The sequence below is a fragment of the Bubalus kerabau genome, chromosome 9 (genome assembly GCF_029407905.1).
Source record: "Bubalus kerabau isolate K-KA32 ecotype Philippines breed swamp buffalo chromosome 9, PCC_UOA_SB_1v2, whole genome shotgun sequence".
In the NCBI taxonomy this organism is placed as follows: domain Eukaryota; kingdom Metazoa; phylum Chordata; class Mammalia; order Artiodactyla; family Bovidae; genus Bubalus; species Bubalus kerabau.
This window is the reverse complement of record NC_073632.1, coordinates 90,295,891-90,309,474: the sequence shown is the minus strand read 5'-3', so window position 1 is coordinate 90,309,474 and position 13,584 is coordinate 90,295,891. Positions and strand designations below refer to the sequence as shown.

Below are 13,584 nucleotides of genomic sequence, written 5' to 3'. Positions count from 1 at the left end.
ATTGACATATATGAAGTTATTAATTTGGCCAAATCATGGAAACAAATAAAATCTATTTGGTCATGTGGCTGATGAATTATAAATAACCAAAACATAATGGTAAAAGAGTCAAAGAAACAAATGAAGTTATTATACAAGGTTAATATGAAGGAATGTAAAAATGTAACATTGTCTTCTAATTCTGATGCATTTGTTCACGGTTATTAAAAAGAAGGTCTCATATTAGAAACCCCCCACCCACTTTCCCAATACTGTATACAGTATACAAATCAGTGACAAATGTATTTCCATTTCCAAATACCATTCTGTTCATTAATTTACAGTTGCATAGAAAGGGAAGAAGAAAACAATAATATATGATTATTATAAAAACAAAATATCCTTTCCTCTTTGGATAGTCAGTGTTTTACTCCTTCAGTAGAACACACAGTCAGCACTCAACAGCATAATTCAAAGAGCCATGGAGCTTCTGATTAAATGGAACTTGACACTGGCATTTGCTGAAAAGGGCAACACTGTAAATCAAGAAATGTTGGTTGGCTAGACGAATACTTCACATTGCCTGTGGGAAGAGAAAATAGCACTGTCGGAACAACATTTACAGAAGGCATTACAGGTAGCAGAGACCTGTCAACTCTTAAAAAAATAAAAGTGCTTCTTTCAGCATAGACAAGCCCTCTTTTGCTACATTCAATGGGGACACTTTACTCCCACCTGACTTTTGTTCCTGGAATGAAGTCCTTTGCTTTCATCCTAAAGTTTCATAGCCTGCTTTTCATCAACTCAGCTGATACAGAGGAAGTCTGGAAGACTTTTCTCTTGTTCAGGCTGGAAACCAAGTTAAAACTGAGCCGATTTGTCTTTTCTTTTTTTTTTTTTCCTGAGAGGTACTAATGTTGACTGAATTAGGTTGGTGCAAGCACTCTGTGTTCCTCTGAGGGTCTGTGGGAGGTCTTCTGCAGAACTGGTACCCTGGACAATTGCAGGGTACCAGCTGGATCCCAGCTGGGATCCAGACAATAAGAACTCAAGACAGGAATCACAGTCCAAGGATGTGCGATGGTGCCAGTTAAAGGCTCAGGGCTAAGGTACAGAGGCAAGGGAGGATAGAAATCCAGGTCACACTCAGAGGAGTGGCATCAACCTTTCAGAGGTCAAATGGTTGGGTCCATTATCATTAAAATCTATGTCATCAAACTCTTCTCTAAATGCATCTTTCACTGGCTTGCTCTAATGGATATCTACATCTCCCTAAAGGCACAGCTTCCTCCATAGAAAGAAAGGACTTCTTTACATAGGACTGTTTTTCATCTCTCACACTCCTAAGATATGGGATAGGTTCATATTGTGATTTTCAGGGCCTTTTCTCTCTCTCCTTCCTTAAAGTACCCAGCTTTGAATCTCTTGTCATCAAACCATACCACCCACTATGCAGCTCTAAGCTCATGTCTCCTTACCTCTTGAAGAAAAAATGGCTGTCATTCATTGGTTTTAAATGTTCATGATTTTAATACATAGATGGTTTTTCCAAACCTGTGGCCTCTTAGCTCCTTGAGCTCCACTCCTCCCAGAATCTGTCCTTCACCCTTTCTCAGCCTTCCACTCAAAGTCTCAAATCTGGATGATTGCCAACACCTGCATCCCTTCCAATATTTCAATTTCAATCATCCCCCTTTCTGACAACCCACCCGTACCTTTCCAGCTTACTTCCACTAGGACCCAAACTTCACTCATCCTTTGGTACTACGGCCTACGGATTTTCTGTCTCCCACACCTATTGCATCCTCACTATTCTTCCTACCAGACTTGGGTGCAAGCATTATCATCACTCCTCTGCCTCTTCCCTTGAACTGTTGTACTCTCTTGGCCAAAGAACTACTTCAACCTAAATGCAATAAATTTCAAGTTAAATGCAATACTTGGCCTACTCTGGTGCCTGTGCCCATGAACTTGAATGTGGCTGAAGGGCAACACATAGTCCTGCAGACAGGTCTCAAGTTAAATTCACAGGCAAGCAAGCGGTGGCCTTTAATGCTACCCGGCAGTCACTCTGTTTCCACATGCTCTCCCCAGCTCCAAGCAGCTACTGCACATCTTCCAGTCTCTCCTCATACCTCCAAGGCCTCCTCCCCAGCCTCACTCTCTGCTGAAGCCCCTGCTTCTCATTCACTAAGACAACAGAACAATCACAAGACTTGTGCTCTCTGGGATGAGGTTCTTCCTTCTCACAGGCTGTCACACCACAGCCACTGATCTACTTCATATTCCCTTGTGTTCCCTCCAGTTACTAAAGATGAACCATTGGTGCTTCTCCTTAATATCTCAGCCTCTTGGGCCATTAAGAGTAGCACAATCAGAGGGTTCACAGTTTCAAAAAGATTCATAAACAAGTGCATGAGGAAAAATGTTCTCCAAAGATTTACTGTGGTCTTGGGACACAATATTTCTAAGACTACCTGATAAGGAAAATACTGAAAAACACATGGGCTGTATCTGCCAACAGTTCTCAGCAAATCCTTAAATGAAAAATCAAAATCTTCTCCCCTCAGAGTAACAAAAGCAGCTTTGTGTACTGCCCCAGGCATGGCTGTTAAGTCCATGTTCTGTGGTAGCTATCTGAAGTACATGTTTGGGAGAATCCTGTCAGCTAAACCTATCTGGGGTAATTTTACATAGTACATAGAACTATGAAAGGCTTGAGTCGACTGAGTGACTTTCACTTTGGGCTTCCCTGGTAGCTCAACTGGTAAAGAATCCACGTGCAATGTGAAGACCCTGGTTTGCTTCCTGGGTTGGGAAGATCCCCTGGAGAAGGGAACAGCTACCCACTCCAGTATCCTGGCCTGGAAAACTCCATGGACTGTATAGTTCATGGGGTCACAAAGAGTTGGACACGACTGAGCGATTTTCACTAAAAAGCTGTTAGAACACAAAAGATCTGGCAATTGGGGCATCCGGAAAAACTGGCGTGGGACGGGTCCCCCTCCTCAGACTGACAAACTGCTGTACCAAATCAACTAACATGTCAAGCAAGTTTCCTTATTTACATGGGGAATAAATCAACAGTGCTGTGCTGTGCTTGGTCACTTGTCATGTTTGACTCTTTGTGACCCCATGGACTGTAGCCTGCCAGGCTCCTCTGTCCATGGGATTCTCCAGGCAAGAATACTGGAGTGGGTTGCTGTACCCTCCTCTAGGGGATCTCCCCAACCCAGGAATCGAATTCATATCTCCAGCATCTGCATGGCAGGCAGGTTCTTGATCCACTGAGCCACCTGGGAAGCCCACTAAGACCCCCTAAACCTTGTTTCCATTAGCTCATGGTATCAGAATGTGGAGAAGCAAACCTACAGGTCTGTCTCCTGACTACCTTCATGAGGCATGTCACTGGTCTGTTATCAACTGCACACAGGCCTCCTGAATGCGTGGTTTCTCCAGCCTTGCAGAGCTCTTAAACTGCGGCTGTATGCAACATACGCAGTGAGCAAGGGCACCAGTATAAAGACAAACACTGACAACAGTGTCAGAACAGCATTTCACGCCCTCTCATCAAGCACAGGATATGAAGTAAGTGAAGAGCAAAACAGGGAGAAATCATGTCCTAGGGCAGGGCTGGTAGGCACTGCGAGTGGGCTGTGCAGGAGGGTCCTGTCCACTAGCAGGAAGCCAAGGGATAAACTCCATACCATGGTTCTACCAAGAAATGAGAAGAAAGGGGTCTCACAGGAAAACATTCTGTCCCTAAATAAAAACAGAGCTTGGTTCATGGACTCTGAATGCACATTTATAGCATAAAAGAATTTCAATTTTCTGTTTTCATAAGGTGAAAATATAGCAAAAATCAAAAATCAACAGTAGGTCATCGCTTAAACATTTTATTTTTAAATAAAGAAAGGAAAAAAAAAATAAAAAAGCAAACCTGCCATCCTGTAAAGCATGTGGGATCTTAGTTTCCTGAACAGGGATCGAACCCTGACTCTACCTTGGAAGCACAGTCTTAACCACTGGATCACCAGGGAAGTTCCACTAATTGCTTACTCCAAGTTATAATCTGTAACATCTAAACCAGTCAACCCATGAACTCTTACCTGTGGCCTGCTGGGGAGATTTGCTGAAAGAGAAAACAAAAATAGTCAACTGCAGGCATTTCTGTGGTTCTCCCTTTCATGCATGCAAAAGTGTGAACTGCACCATTCCCAGCTGTTAAATGGATATTAATAAGAAAATAAGAAAGAGCTTTGGGGAAGTTTTTTTTTTTTTTTTTTTGGCCAGATGCTTCAACAGGGCTAGTTTCCCTACTTAGCTTTTCTTATCTCATGTGCTTTAAGAAATAAAAATTCCACCAAAATATGCAAAAGATACGCCAGCTCTCTCAAATCAGTACATGCTAAAGCATTCAGTGAATAATTAGTTTTGCAAAAAAATCTCAAAATTTCCCACTGAAATCATGCCATATATTTGGTTTATGCATTAGAACAGAGAAAATTCTGTATATTTTCCTGAATAGTACAAATTCTGACCAAGAAGTCATTAAGGAAATGCCAGGGCCAGAGTCTTTAGTTTCTGCCACCCTTACCCCAAAGACCAGGAAGATGGTGGCAGTAGCCTAGCCCTCAGCACTCAGAAGTCTTGTAGGAACTTGGGTTAATCCTGTGCCTTCCATGGGCTAAGTTAAGAGCATGAGATAAGTTAGAATATGGTGTCTAATTTGCCTTTGCATCTGAGCAGCTCAGCTCCTCCTTGGTGGCAGAGGGCATGTGCAGTGGAGCTGATCCAGTACGACCTGAAAGGGCAGCCACTAGCACAGCTCTTCTTTAAGGCCTCTGAGGTTTCATCTCTCCCTTTCACAGCGACATCTCACAATTTCTGAACTGGTACTCAGCCCTGGGAGAGAGAGGCGCTCCACTGCTTATGATGGTAGCATCTGTTCTGGGTCATTAAAGATCATCCCTAATCAAACAGCATGTGACTACTTTTATCATTTTATTTTTTTGTTTCCCCCTTTTTGAAGGGAAACAAACAAACAAACAAAAATCCTGTCACCACACAGTAGGTGCTTCATGAGAAAAAGATAGAGCAAGAAGCCGAAGCTTCTTAAGATGCCCTGGAGGGAAAGTGTGCACCCCAGTAATATTGGGGGGAATAATCAAGTTCTACCAATTGTGTAAGTTATATCAGGGAAACAAGAGTGGACTTTCTTACACAGGGGAATTACACTTGCACAGAACTATACCCTCTTGAGGGAAAGCTTAGTTGCATGAACATGAAGTATACCATAGGCAGAGTTAAGCTTCTCTTCTCAGTAGCAAACAGCCGAATCCAAACAGAAATCAAATCTGTTTTGCTGCAAATCAACATTTTAACCCTGTAGCCTCTTATTAAATAAAGGCTACAAGTACCCTCTTGAACAAATCATAAAATACATATTTTAAAGAAATCAGGAAATCATTGTATTTTAGTAGGTCTTGAAGTTTTGATGAATGTCAATCAAGCTCAATAAATATAGGCAATTCACAGTAAGAATATGCCTGTAGATTAAAAAAAATAATTTAAAAAGCATTTGTTAGTCTATTAGTGAAAATAATATTCAGCTTACTACTAGCATCCTGTATATGTGGATGACATAAAAGAAAAAAACAACAAAATGATGTTACACTGAAAAAATTAGTTACAGCAGTCAGTGGAAATTTTAGTATATCAGTTAATAGGCAACACGATTACATTCCCTTCATTAACTCCTTGTCAGGAAGAGATGGAAATGCTTGCATCTCTGTTCTGAAACTCAACATACATAATTAAAAGAAAACTTTAAAAGGCCATAATTCAAGGATGCTATCAGGACCAACTGGGACATTAATCCAATATAGAGGAATTCTAAAGTGTTATGTGCAACAATCTACAGACACAGCAAGAAAAAAAAGTCATGTTTAAGTAGACAATTCATACAATTAGGATTTAAGAATACAGTTTCATTTAATTCCAAGACTGCCAGGAGTGGAAATTCACTTGTGACCATGCTAATTTTTAATTCACAAAGGATCAAAAGTCAAGATTAACATGCAGATCAATTCACTGTATGCTGGTGACCAGCAATTTTAAAGTTCTCATTAGTTACAGGGGATTGGCTTGGCATTGGGAGGATGCCAATCCGATTTGCTTTCAAAACCTCTCCAAAGATGGTCAGTAAGCTTTGGGAGTTGGTGATGGTCAGGGAAGCCTGGCATGCTGCAGTCCATGGGGTCGCAAAGAGTCAGACATGACTGAGCGACTGAACTGAACTGAAGCTTTGGGAATGCAAAGGCTTATTAAAGTATTTGCTAGCTTGTACAGCTTAAAAGGGGCAACAAAGCAAAGGAATCCGACAGAACCTTCTAAGTACTATCTAGTACTATCAATTAAACCTTCCTTCCCAATAGGAAAATTTAATCATTCATTCATTCACTCATTCAATCCAGAAATATATTGGGCACCAAATCTGCGGCAGGTGCTCATTTCTATTTTACATCCATTAAAAAAAAAAAGTTCAATCAATCCAGGCAGAATTTAAAAGTATATGTAAATTTCATAAATAAATCAATTTATGTTTTTATTTTTATGAAAAGCTATCCCTATATTGGGAGATTTTTATATTATCAAAGTATAAAGACTCTTTACTGTCATTTAAAGTGGTATTTTCTGAGGAGAGGATGGAAAGGGGTGTAATGACAGGCTGTTTTATATACTACATATATATGATGAATAATATATAATAGTGCCGTGCTGAGCTAAGTCACTTGAGTTGTGTCCAACTCTTTGCAGCCCCATGGACTATAGCCTGCCAGACTCCTCTTTTCATGGGATTCTCCAGGCAAGAATCCTGGAGTGGGCTGCCATTTCTTATTCCAGGGAATCTTCCCAATCCAGGAATTGAACCCACGTCTATTATGTCCCCTGCATTGGCACGTGCGTGGGTTCTTCACCACTAGCACCACCTGATATGTAGCACTAAAATCTTAGTGTAATGGCTGACTAGAGTTAATCACCCTAAAATTATAAATATAAATTTTTAATACTATATTCTGATTTCTTTAAAATATTATTTAAAATATAATTGTAGCATTAAGTAGTGTATGTATGTACAGTAAGCTGTTTGTTTGAAACAACAGAAATGTTTTTGCTGACAGCTCAGTAGAAATTGCAAGACGCCAAGGTGCTGAAGACAAAATGTTTGGGGGAAAAAAATCAATAAATAACAATCATACAGTTTCCTCTGGGATTTTTATTTGGTTATTTTCTGGCTCTTGGTTGTTCATATGGAAAATTCACAGGGTCATAATCTGCCATGCTTTAAACTGTTTGGCCTTTCTTACAGTGACTATTTTATTCCTCGAGAAAAGAACCCATGAACCAAAAAAAAAAAAACAAAAAAACAAAACCCACACCAAAACAAAAGATGGGGGGGTGGGGTGTGAAATTGAAAATAATCCCTTTTTACATCTGAACTTGATGACATCAGAAGACAATATCTGAAGAAAAGAGAAGGAATGACTTAGAAAAAGCTATTTTCAGACTTTGTCTGGCATACCACAAAAACCACTCTTTTGGAGAAATACACCTTTCTTACTATGGCCTGCACTGAAGAGGATAATTTCTCCTTAAAGACAGGCTTGTTTGATGTGCCCCAGGCTGCCGATCACAGGGCAGATCAAAGGATCTCAAAGAGCAGGGTGGCACTGGCCCTCCACCCTGGGATGTGATGGCATCCAGGTTGGGCTTTGTTTGCCTTGCTGACATATGGAAAGCTTGATTTATCTTCAAATAATGTTCAGTCTTGCTTCCAATATTGCTGTTATCTCACCAAAGAAGACAAAGGGCCTCACACAGGAAAAAAGAAATGGAAGGAAAAAGCATAGCAGCGGCATTACGATCTTTCATACTCACGGCAACAGGATGGAAACGTACTGTTGATCTGCTCCATGACCTCTGTGAGGTCCGTGCTGGTGTCATGAGGGGCTGCCAGCGGCTCCTCTGCCGCCGTGCCTGCAGATACAAAGCACAACAGACGCTCTCAGATTAATGTCCGGTCTTCCACTAAAACCCAACTGCAGGGGACAAATGCCAGTACTGGCCTCTAAACATCAGTGTGAAAATAGTCTTCTTGCAAAGAATAATTTTAGGGGAAAATTCCAAAATCATTTTTGCATTAATTTCTGGTAACAGAATTCTACATAATTAAAATGTATTAGATGTTTCTATAGAAAGAATTCAAGTGCCAGGGGAAAATTCACAAGTGAAAAATAAGTAATGGGGTCATATTATTTCTTAGTTAGAATTCCACTATTTTGGACAGCTATTTTAAAGATAACTCTATTTTTGGCTGTGCTGGGTCTTCGTTACTGCATGTGGGCTTTTCTCTAGTTGCGGAGCATAGGCACCAGGGCGTTGCAAATTTCAGTAGTTGCAGCTCCCAGGCTCCAGAACACAGGTTCAATAGTTGTGGTGCAAGGGCTGATTAGTTTCTCTGTGGCATATGGGATCTTCCCAGGCCAGGGATTGAACCTGTGTCTCCTGCATTGACAGGAGGATTATTTACCACTGAGCCACCAGGGAAGCCCATCAAGTATATTTTCATATGAGAAATATATTCCATCAATTTTTTCCTTCCTTCTTTATGGAGACTTCAGCATAGGCTAGCTTACACTGCTACAAAGTTAGAAGTATTTTATAAGATACTTTCTATTTTGATGTTTATTTAGTCTACATAAATAGCAAAATAATTCTCTTATTTAACAATTTAAAATAATTTCACTATTTTAGGTTTTCCTCTGATACATGCAGCAAAAGGATTCCCATTAACAAATTATTTTGGTTAAAGTATAGGGTTCTCAGTAGGATTTTAGAACTTAATTTCATCAATAACAAAATGTCATTCCAGAATTCCTGGTTGACAGAGCCCATCCTCGCAGCAGTGACAGGTCCCCATTGTGACCAAGGACAGGCTAGGTCGGACTTCAGCCTCAGATGGGGGTGGGTGAGGCAGAAATGTCTCGGGGAACTAGGATGGAGAAAGCAGAATACTGAGTCCCCAGCCCTGGGCAGAGAAAACTATATTTGGTGTGATATTCTTTAGTCGTTTATTCTGAATGTGTACAACTATGAAATTTCAGAGACAGAAGTTTATTGGAAAAAAAAAATCATTCCTAAGGCAAAGAACAAAATAAACTGTTGCTCATCCCAAAAGGAAAGAGCTCTTTTTCCTCTCTCATCAAAATTCGATTCACTACTACACCTTAGACAAACAAGTGCATTATAGTTTATTATTCTAAAATGCTTGCTTTTTTCAGTATTGTTAAAATGGCTTTGTACTCAGCTGAGATGAAAGAGAATACAAATTCCCTTATGCTTAAGGCACGCATGTGCAAGAATGTTATTTAAAATGAAAAGTGCACAAATGGCAAAGCCTGGGGTAGACCAGGGCAGAGAGTAGCCGAGTCTTGCGGACACAGACCTGCCTGGTGGAACTGTGGGCCTGGGTCTGGATCCAGCGAGTAGTTCAGTGCCGACTGCTGAGGGGAAGCCCAAGGGGAGACGCCATTGATTTGCGAATCAGATTCAGGCTGAAATCACATTCAGAGGTTAGAATTGAAGAGATTCAAAAAGTGATTAAAGAAAACATTTCTGTTTCTAACTTCCCTTCCCCAACTATGGATAATTAAATCACATAACATCCTTCACCCTCAGTCATTTTCAAATACACTTTAACATCAGTTGGTGGACTCACTAGTATTCAGCTGAGGACCAAATGGCCCTTCCCTTTGGATCTGAGAACTTTGAAGAATTCACTTGGTTATATGGCAGGATTTACCTATCAATGTCAGGGTCATTCCCTCAATTGTTCTACTACTTTTATACCAACCAAGCAATTTTGGAAAGATGTTTCATTCATCTTTAAAATTAACACTGCTTCTCATCCAGTAAATTTATCTAATTTAAAAATTATGCTAATTTTTAATTTAAATTAATATTTAAGGGCAATATTGGAAAGTGCTAAAGGGTATGATTTTGGTTTTTTTGTCTTTTTATTGAAGTTGCTTTACAATGTTGTGTTAGCTTCTCCTATACAGCAAAGTGAGTCAGTTATACATGTATACATATATCCACTCTTTTTAGATTCCCATATAGGTCATTACAGAGTACTGAATAAAGTTTCCTGTGCTTGAAGAGCATGATTTTGGATTCAGCTGCTTGGTACAGACTTGGTCACTCAGAGCTGCCTAATTCTGAGGCATATCTGTTTTTTATTTATAAAAACCTAGATTTTTTTAAATTTAAAAATTAGGGTTGGTGATAAGAGATGAGGGTTTTGTGAAGGAGGTGATCAGTTAGTATTTCTGTAGAGATTAGAAAGGAATCTGACACACTAATAAATACTTCACAAAGGCAGGAAGTTTGAAATGGTGATGGATACATTGACAGGTACATAGTCAGATTAGAAAAGCGTGATTCATTGTAAAGGCAGTGCAGAAGTTCCATTGATTTTGATGCTGTTTGTTTCCATTAAATCTATATTAGCTGAAGTCTGGCAGTTTTGCTAGTTTTTACTATCAGAGTTGAATTTTCCATCAACTTTTGGCATTCATGCTAGGTCATTAAGAAGAGATAAGAGCCTTATAGTCTAGAATATACAGAGCTATTTAGATATCCGATATCTTGTAAAGCATTACTGTGCAATTCTGAAGGCTCATGAGCCATTAGGCAGCTCAGTCTAATGGGAGGAAGAGAGTGGGGGGAGGCAGGGGGTGAGCAGGAGAGCCTTGGCTCTCTTCAGAGCATCACCAGGCTACAGCAAACAAAATTTTCAAGCACAGCTGCCTTCCACAGCAATTCTACCTGTGCACTAAGTCCTTAATACTCACACTTCATATTCTAAATAAGAGAGTTTGAGGAAAAAGTCATCCTTTGTCCAGGCACCATTCAGAAACATCATACTTACAATATTGACAATATAGTTTTGCCGCTGTATGGGAGTGACATCAAGGTAAGAACCTAATATTCAAAGGACTAAGAGAAAGCTTGCCAGGCCTTGGGGAAAGTCTAAATAATGCACAGTTTCTAAGCAAACCTTCTCCCAAACAGTCTCACGCAAAGTCTGAAACAGTGACAGACATTCAGAAAGTATAAGGGGTGTTCTGTGGCCCGCTGTATAGGTAATGCAAAAATTACACTGTTTTGAATGATTCTGACAAGTTAAAAGATACTGCTAAGCAACTGTGAAAAGATGGTTTTCTAAAATTTGAGAAAATCACTGGAGAGAAAGTTGTTTCTGCCTTTGATTCATACATCATTTCTGGAGAAAAGCATTCCTATTCACTGTCTAGGGGCCCCTCACACTGCATGGGCCAGAGAAGAAAGCAAAAGAGAGCATGGATGTGGATGTCAGGGATTTTTCAGGAGAGGAAAGTTCCAGGCCCATCGTCTGGGATTCTTCACAATAAACACCTGCTGCAAAGATATCTTCACTACTAGCTCTGTGACATGATCCCCACTCTTCAGCTGCTAGATGTAACCAGTTACTTAATTCTCCAAAGTGTGTATGTCTCTATAGATGATATTATCTTGTTATATATCATACTATCTTGTTATGGTCCCTAACAAGATTGCAGAAACTATATCTGATGCTTCTTTTATATCCCAAAGAACAGTGTGTTTCAAAATTGCAGGTTATTATCCACTCATGAGTTATAAAATTGGGCCTGACCAACACTAAGAAAGAAAGAAGAAAAATGAAAGGGAAGAGGGGAAGGAAGGGAAAGGAAGGAAGAAGGGAGGAGGAGGGGGAAGAAAAATTGAAATAGGCAGTATTTTTTAATAACAGCAATTAGTATTTTGTATTCATCACACTTGTATGCATTCATCATAATGCAAATTATATTGTTATTGTCAAGAAAGTTTGCAAACAACTGCCATAAAACATGGTGCTATGTGAGGAAATAATAGCTGAAAATTAATAAGCATCTGTTACTTAATTTCTTGAAAATAGTTTATGGGAAGGAGGTTTTAGCATGAAGAGTTCAGGTCACTTCCTTTCCCTTAATATCCACAGATGTTTCCCAAATGTAATTTATGCAGATGTATGTGACAGGATCTTTTCCCTTAACCTATTCAGAGCTGAGACAGATTTCAGTGTTAAAGAAGAATGAGCAATTCCATCTCAAGCTGGGAAATGCATTTTTTTTTTGGTGCCAGTGAGGATTGAATGCTTATGTTTGTAGAGGGATTTCTAAGCCGGTTGAAATCAACTATGGAGAGGAGAAACGAGAAGTGAATCTTCCTACTGACTCTGGGACTGAGCCCCATGGGACATGGGACCAGGGCAGATGGCGTGGGCACAGGGGATGCCAGGTTCCGCACACTCTACCTGCTCTAGCAGCTGCCGAAGTCGGTGGAGCTGAGACTCCAGCTGCTTGTTGTGATCTTCTAAAATCTGCATCCTAGCCTCCAGCCGACCTTTGTGCTGCCTGAGGAGTTTCGCCTCTGCTATAAGTTCTGAATCCTCAGACGTGTGATGAGGGGACACAACAGAGTCTGGAGGGGAGCCGACAGGGAGGCCCCTTCTCAAGTGCTGCTCTTTCAGCTGCTCGTATTCCACCTGCAGATTTCTAGTGGGGAAGCAAAAACTGGAATTAGTATTGGACGTATCGCCTTCTTTCCAAAATTGCCAATGAGCTCCAAATGTAGCCCAGGCTACTTATTTCCTCATAGGTAAAAACATTTATCAATGAGACAAGCAAGCATGAATAAAACTGTAGCTTTAAATAAATAGATGTTCTGATAGACAGCACCCCTGAACCCTGAAATGTAGCTGTAATCTGCACCCAGCTGCCCAGTGTGTTAATGACCTCTGAAACTTTGCCTCCACCGTATTTCCTGGACAATAGTCCTGAAAAAAGAATGGGTAAGGCCATGTGGAAGTGCATATGAAAGGATTTCCCATGAGAAGTCTTCCCAGGGTGAAAGACTTCTTGATTTCTCCGAAGTCTAGCACACCTTTGTTCTTCCTCCAGGTCGGCAATGATCCGCTCCAGTTCTCCACGTTCTTCCCTTTCTACCGACTTCAAGATCTGCGCTGGACTCTGGGGCTGGCTCACCGGGGACTCCCCTCCGAGCGTCTGGCAGTACTGCTGGATGAGAGCATGCTCGTCCTCCCTGAGGTGGCAAAGCAGACACACACAAAGGCTCACATTTGGAGGTGGATGTCGCTGGACATAGAGGAAGTGAAACAATGACGGTCAGGCTGGCTGCTGAGGCTCTACTGCCTTAAAACTCAACGTCCCTATGATCTTCCTTTAAAACTCTGGGAAGATATTTTACCTGATAGTGTATGTACACTACACACACACACACACACACCCCCCAACATTTCATGCTTGGCCTTGGTCTAGCATGTATATCTCACAAAACTTAGAAGAGATATTTTACTCAGCAAAGTATATAAAGGACAACATTTACATAGTTAATATAAAAGATTTTATAGGCAAAATTAAAAAACTGAATGCCGAAGAGTAACTTAAAAGATTGTTAACTAAAAATAAACTGCTATAGGAA

General features: G+C 40.4%; 1 protein-coding gene across 10 annotated transcripts in view; it reads right to left on the bottom strand.

Annotated features, from left to right (window-relative positions):
* Positions 1 to 290: 290 nt before the first annotated feature.
* Positions 291 to 13,584, bottom strand: part of UTRN (utrophin) — a 565,993-nt gene continuing 552,699 nt past the window's right edge. For 7 of the 10 annotated variants that reach the window (XM_055535865.1, XM_055535867.1, XM_055535866.1 and 4 more), the window contains 6 exons: positions 13,027 to 13,185; positions 12,398 to 12,638; positions 9,488 to 9,596; positions 7,921 to 8,019; positions 4,089 to 4,111; positions 291 to 562 (listed from right to left, as the gene is read on the bottom strand). In XM_055535865.1, the coding sequence (XP_055391840.1) occupies positions 554 to 562; positions 4,089 to 4,111; positions 7,921 to 8,019; positions 9,488 to 9,596; positions 12,398 to 12,638; positions 13,027 to 13,185 (640 nt within the window). In that variant the 3' untranslated portion in view covers positions 291 to 553. The remainder of the gene's footprint in view (positions 563 to 4,088; positions 4,112 to 7,920; positions 8,020 to 9,487; positions 9,597 to 12,397; positions 12,639 to 13,026; positions 13,186 to 13,584) is intronic. The other 3 variants (XM_055535868.1, XM_055535871.1, XM_055535872.1) reach the window with 3 other exon arrangements.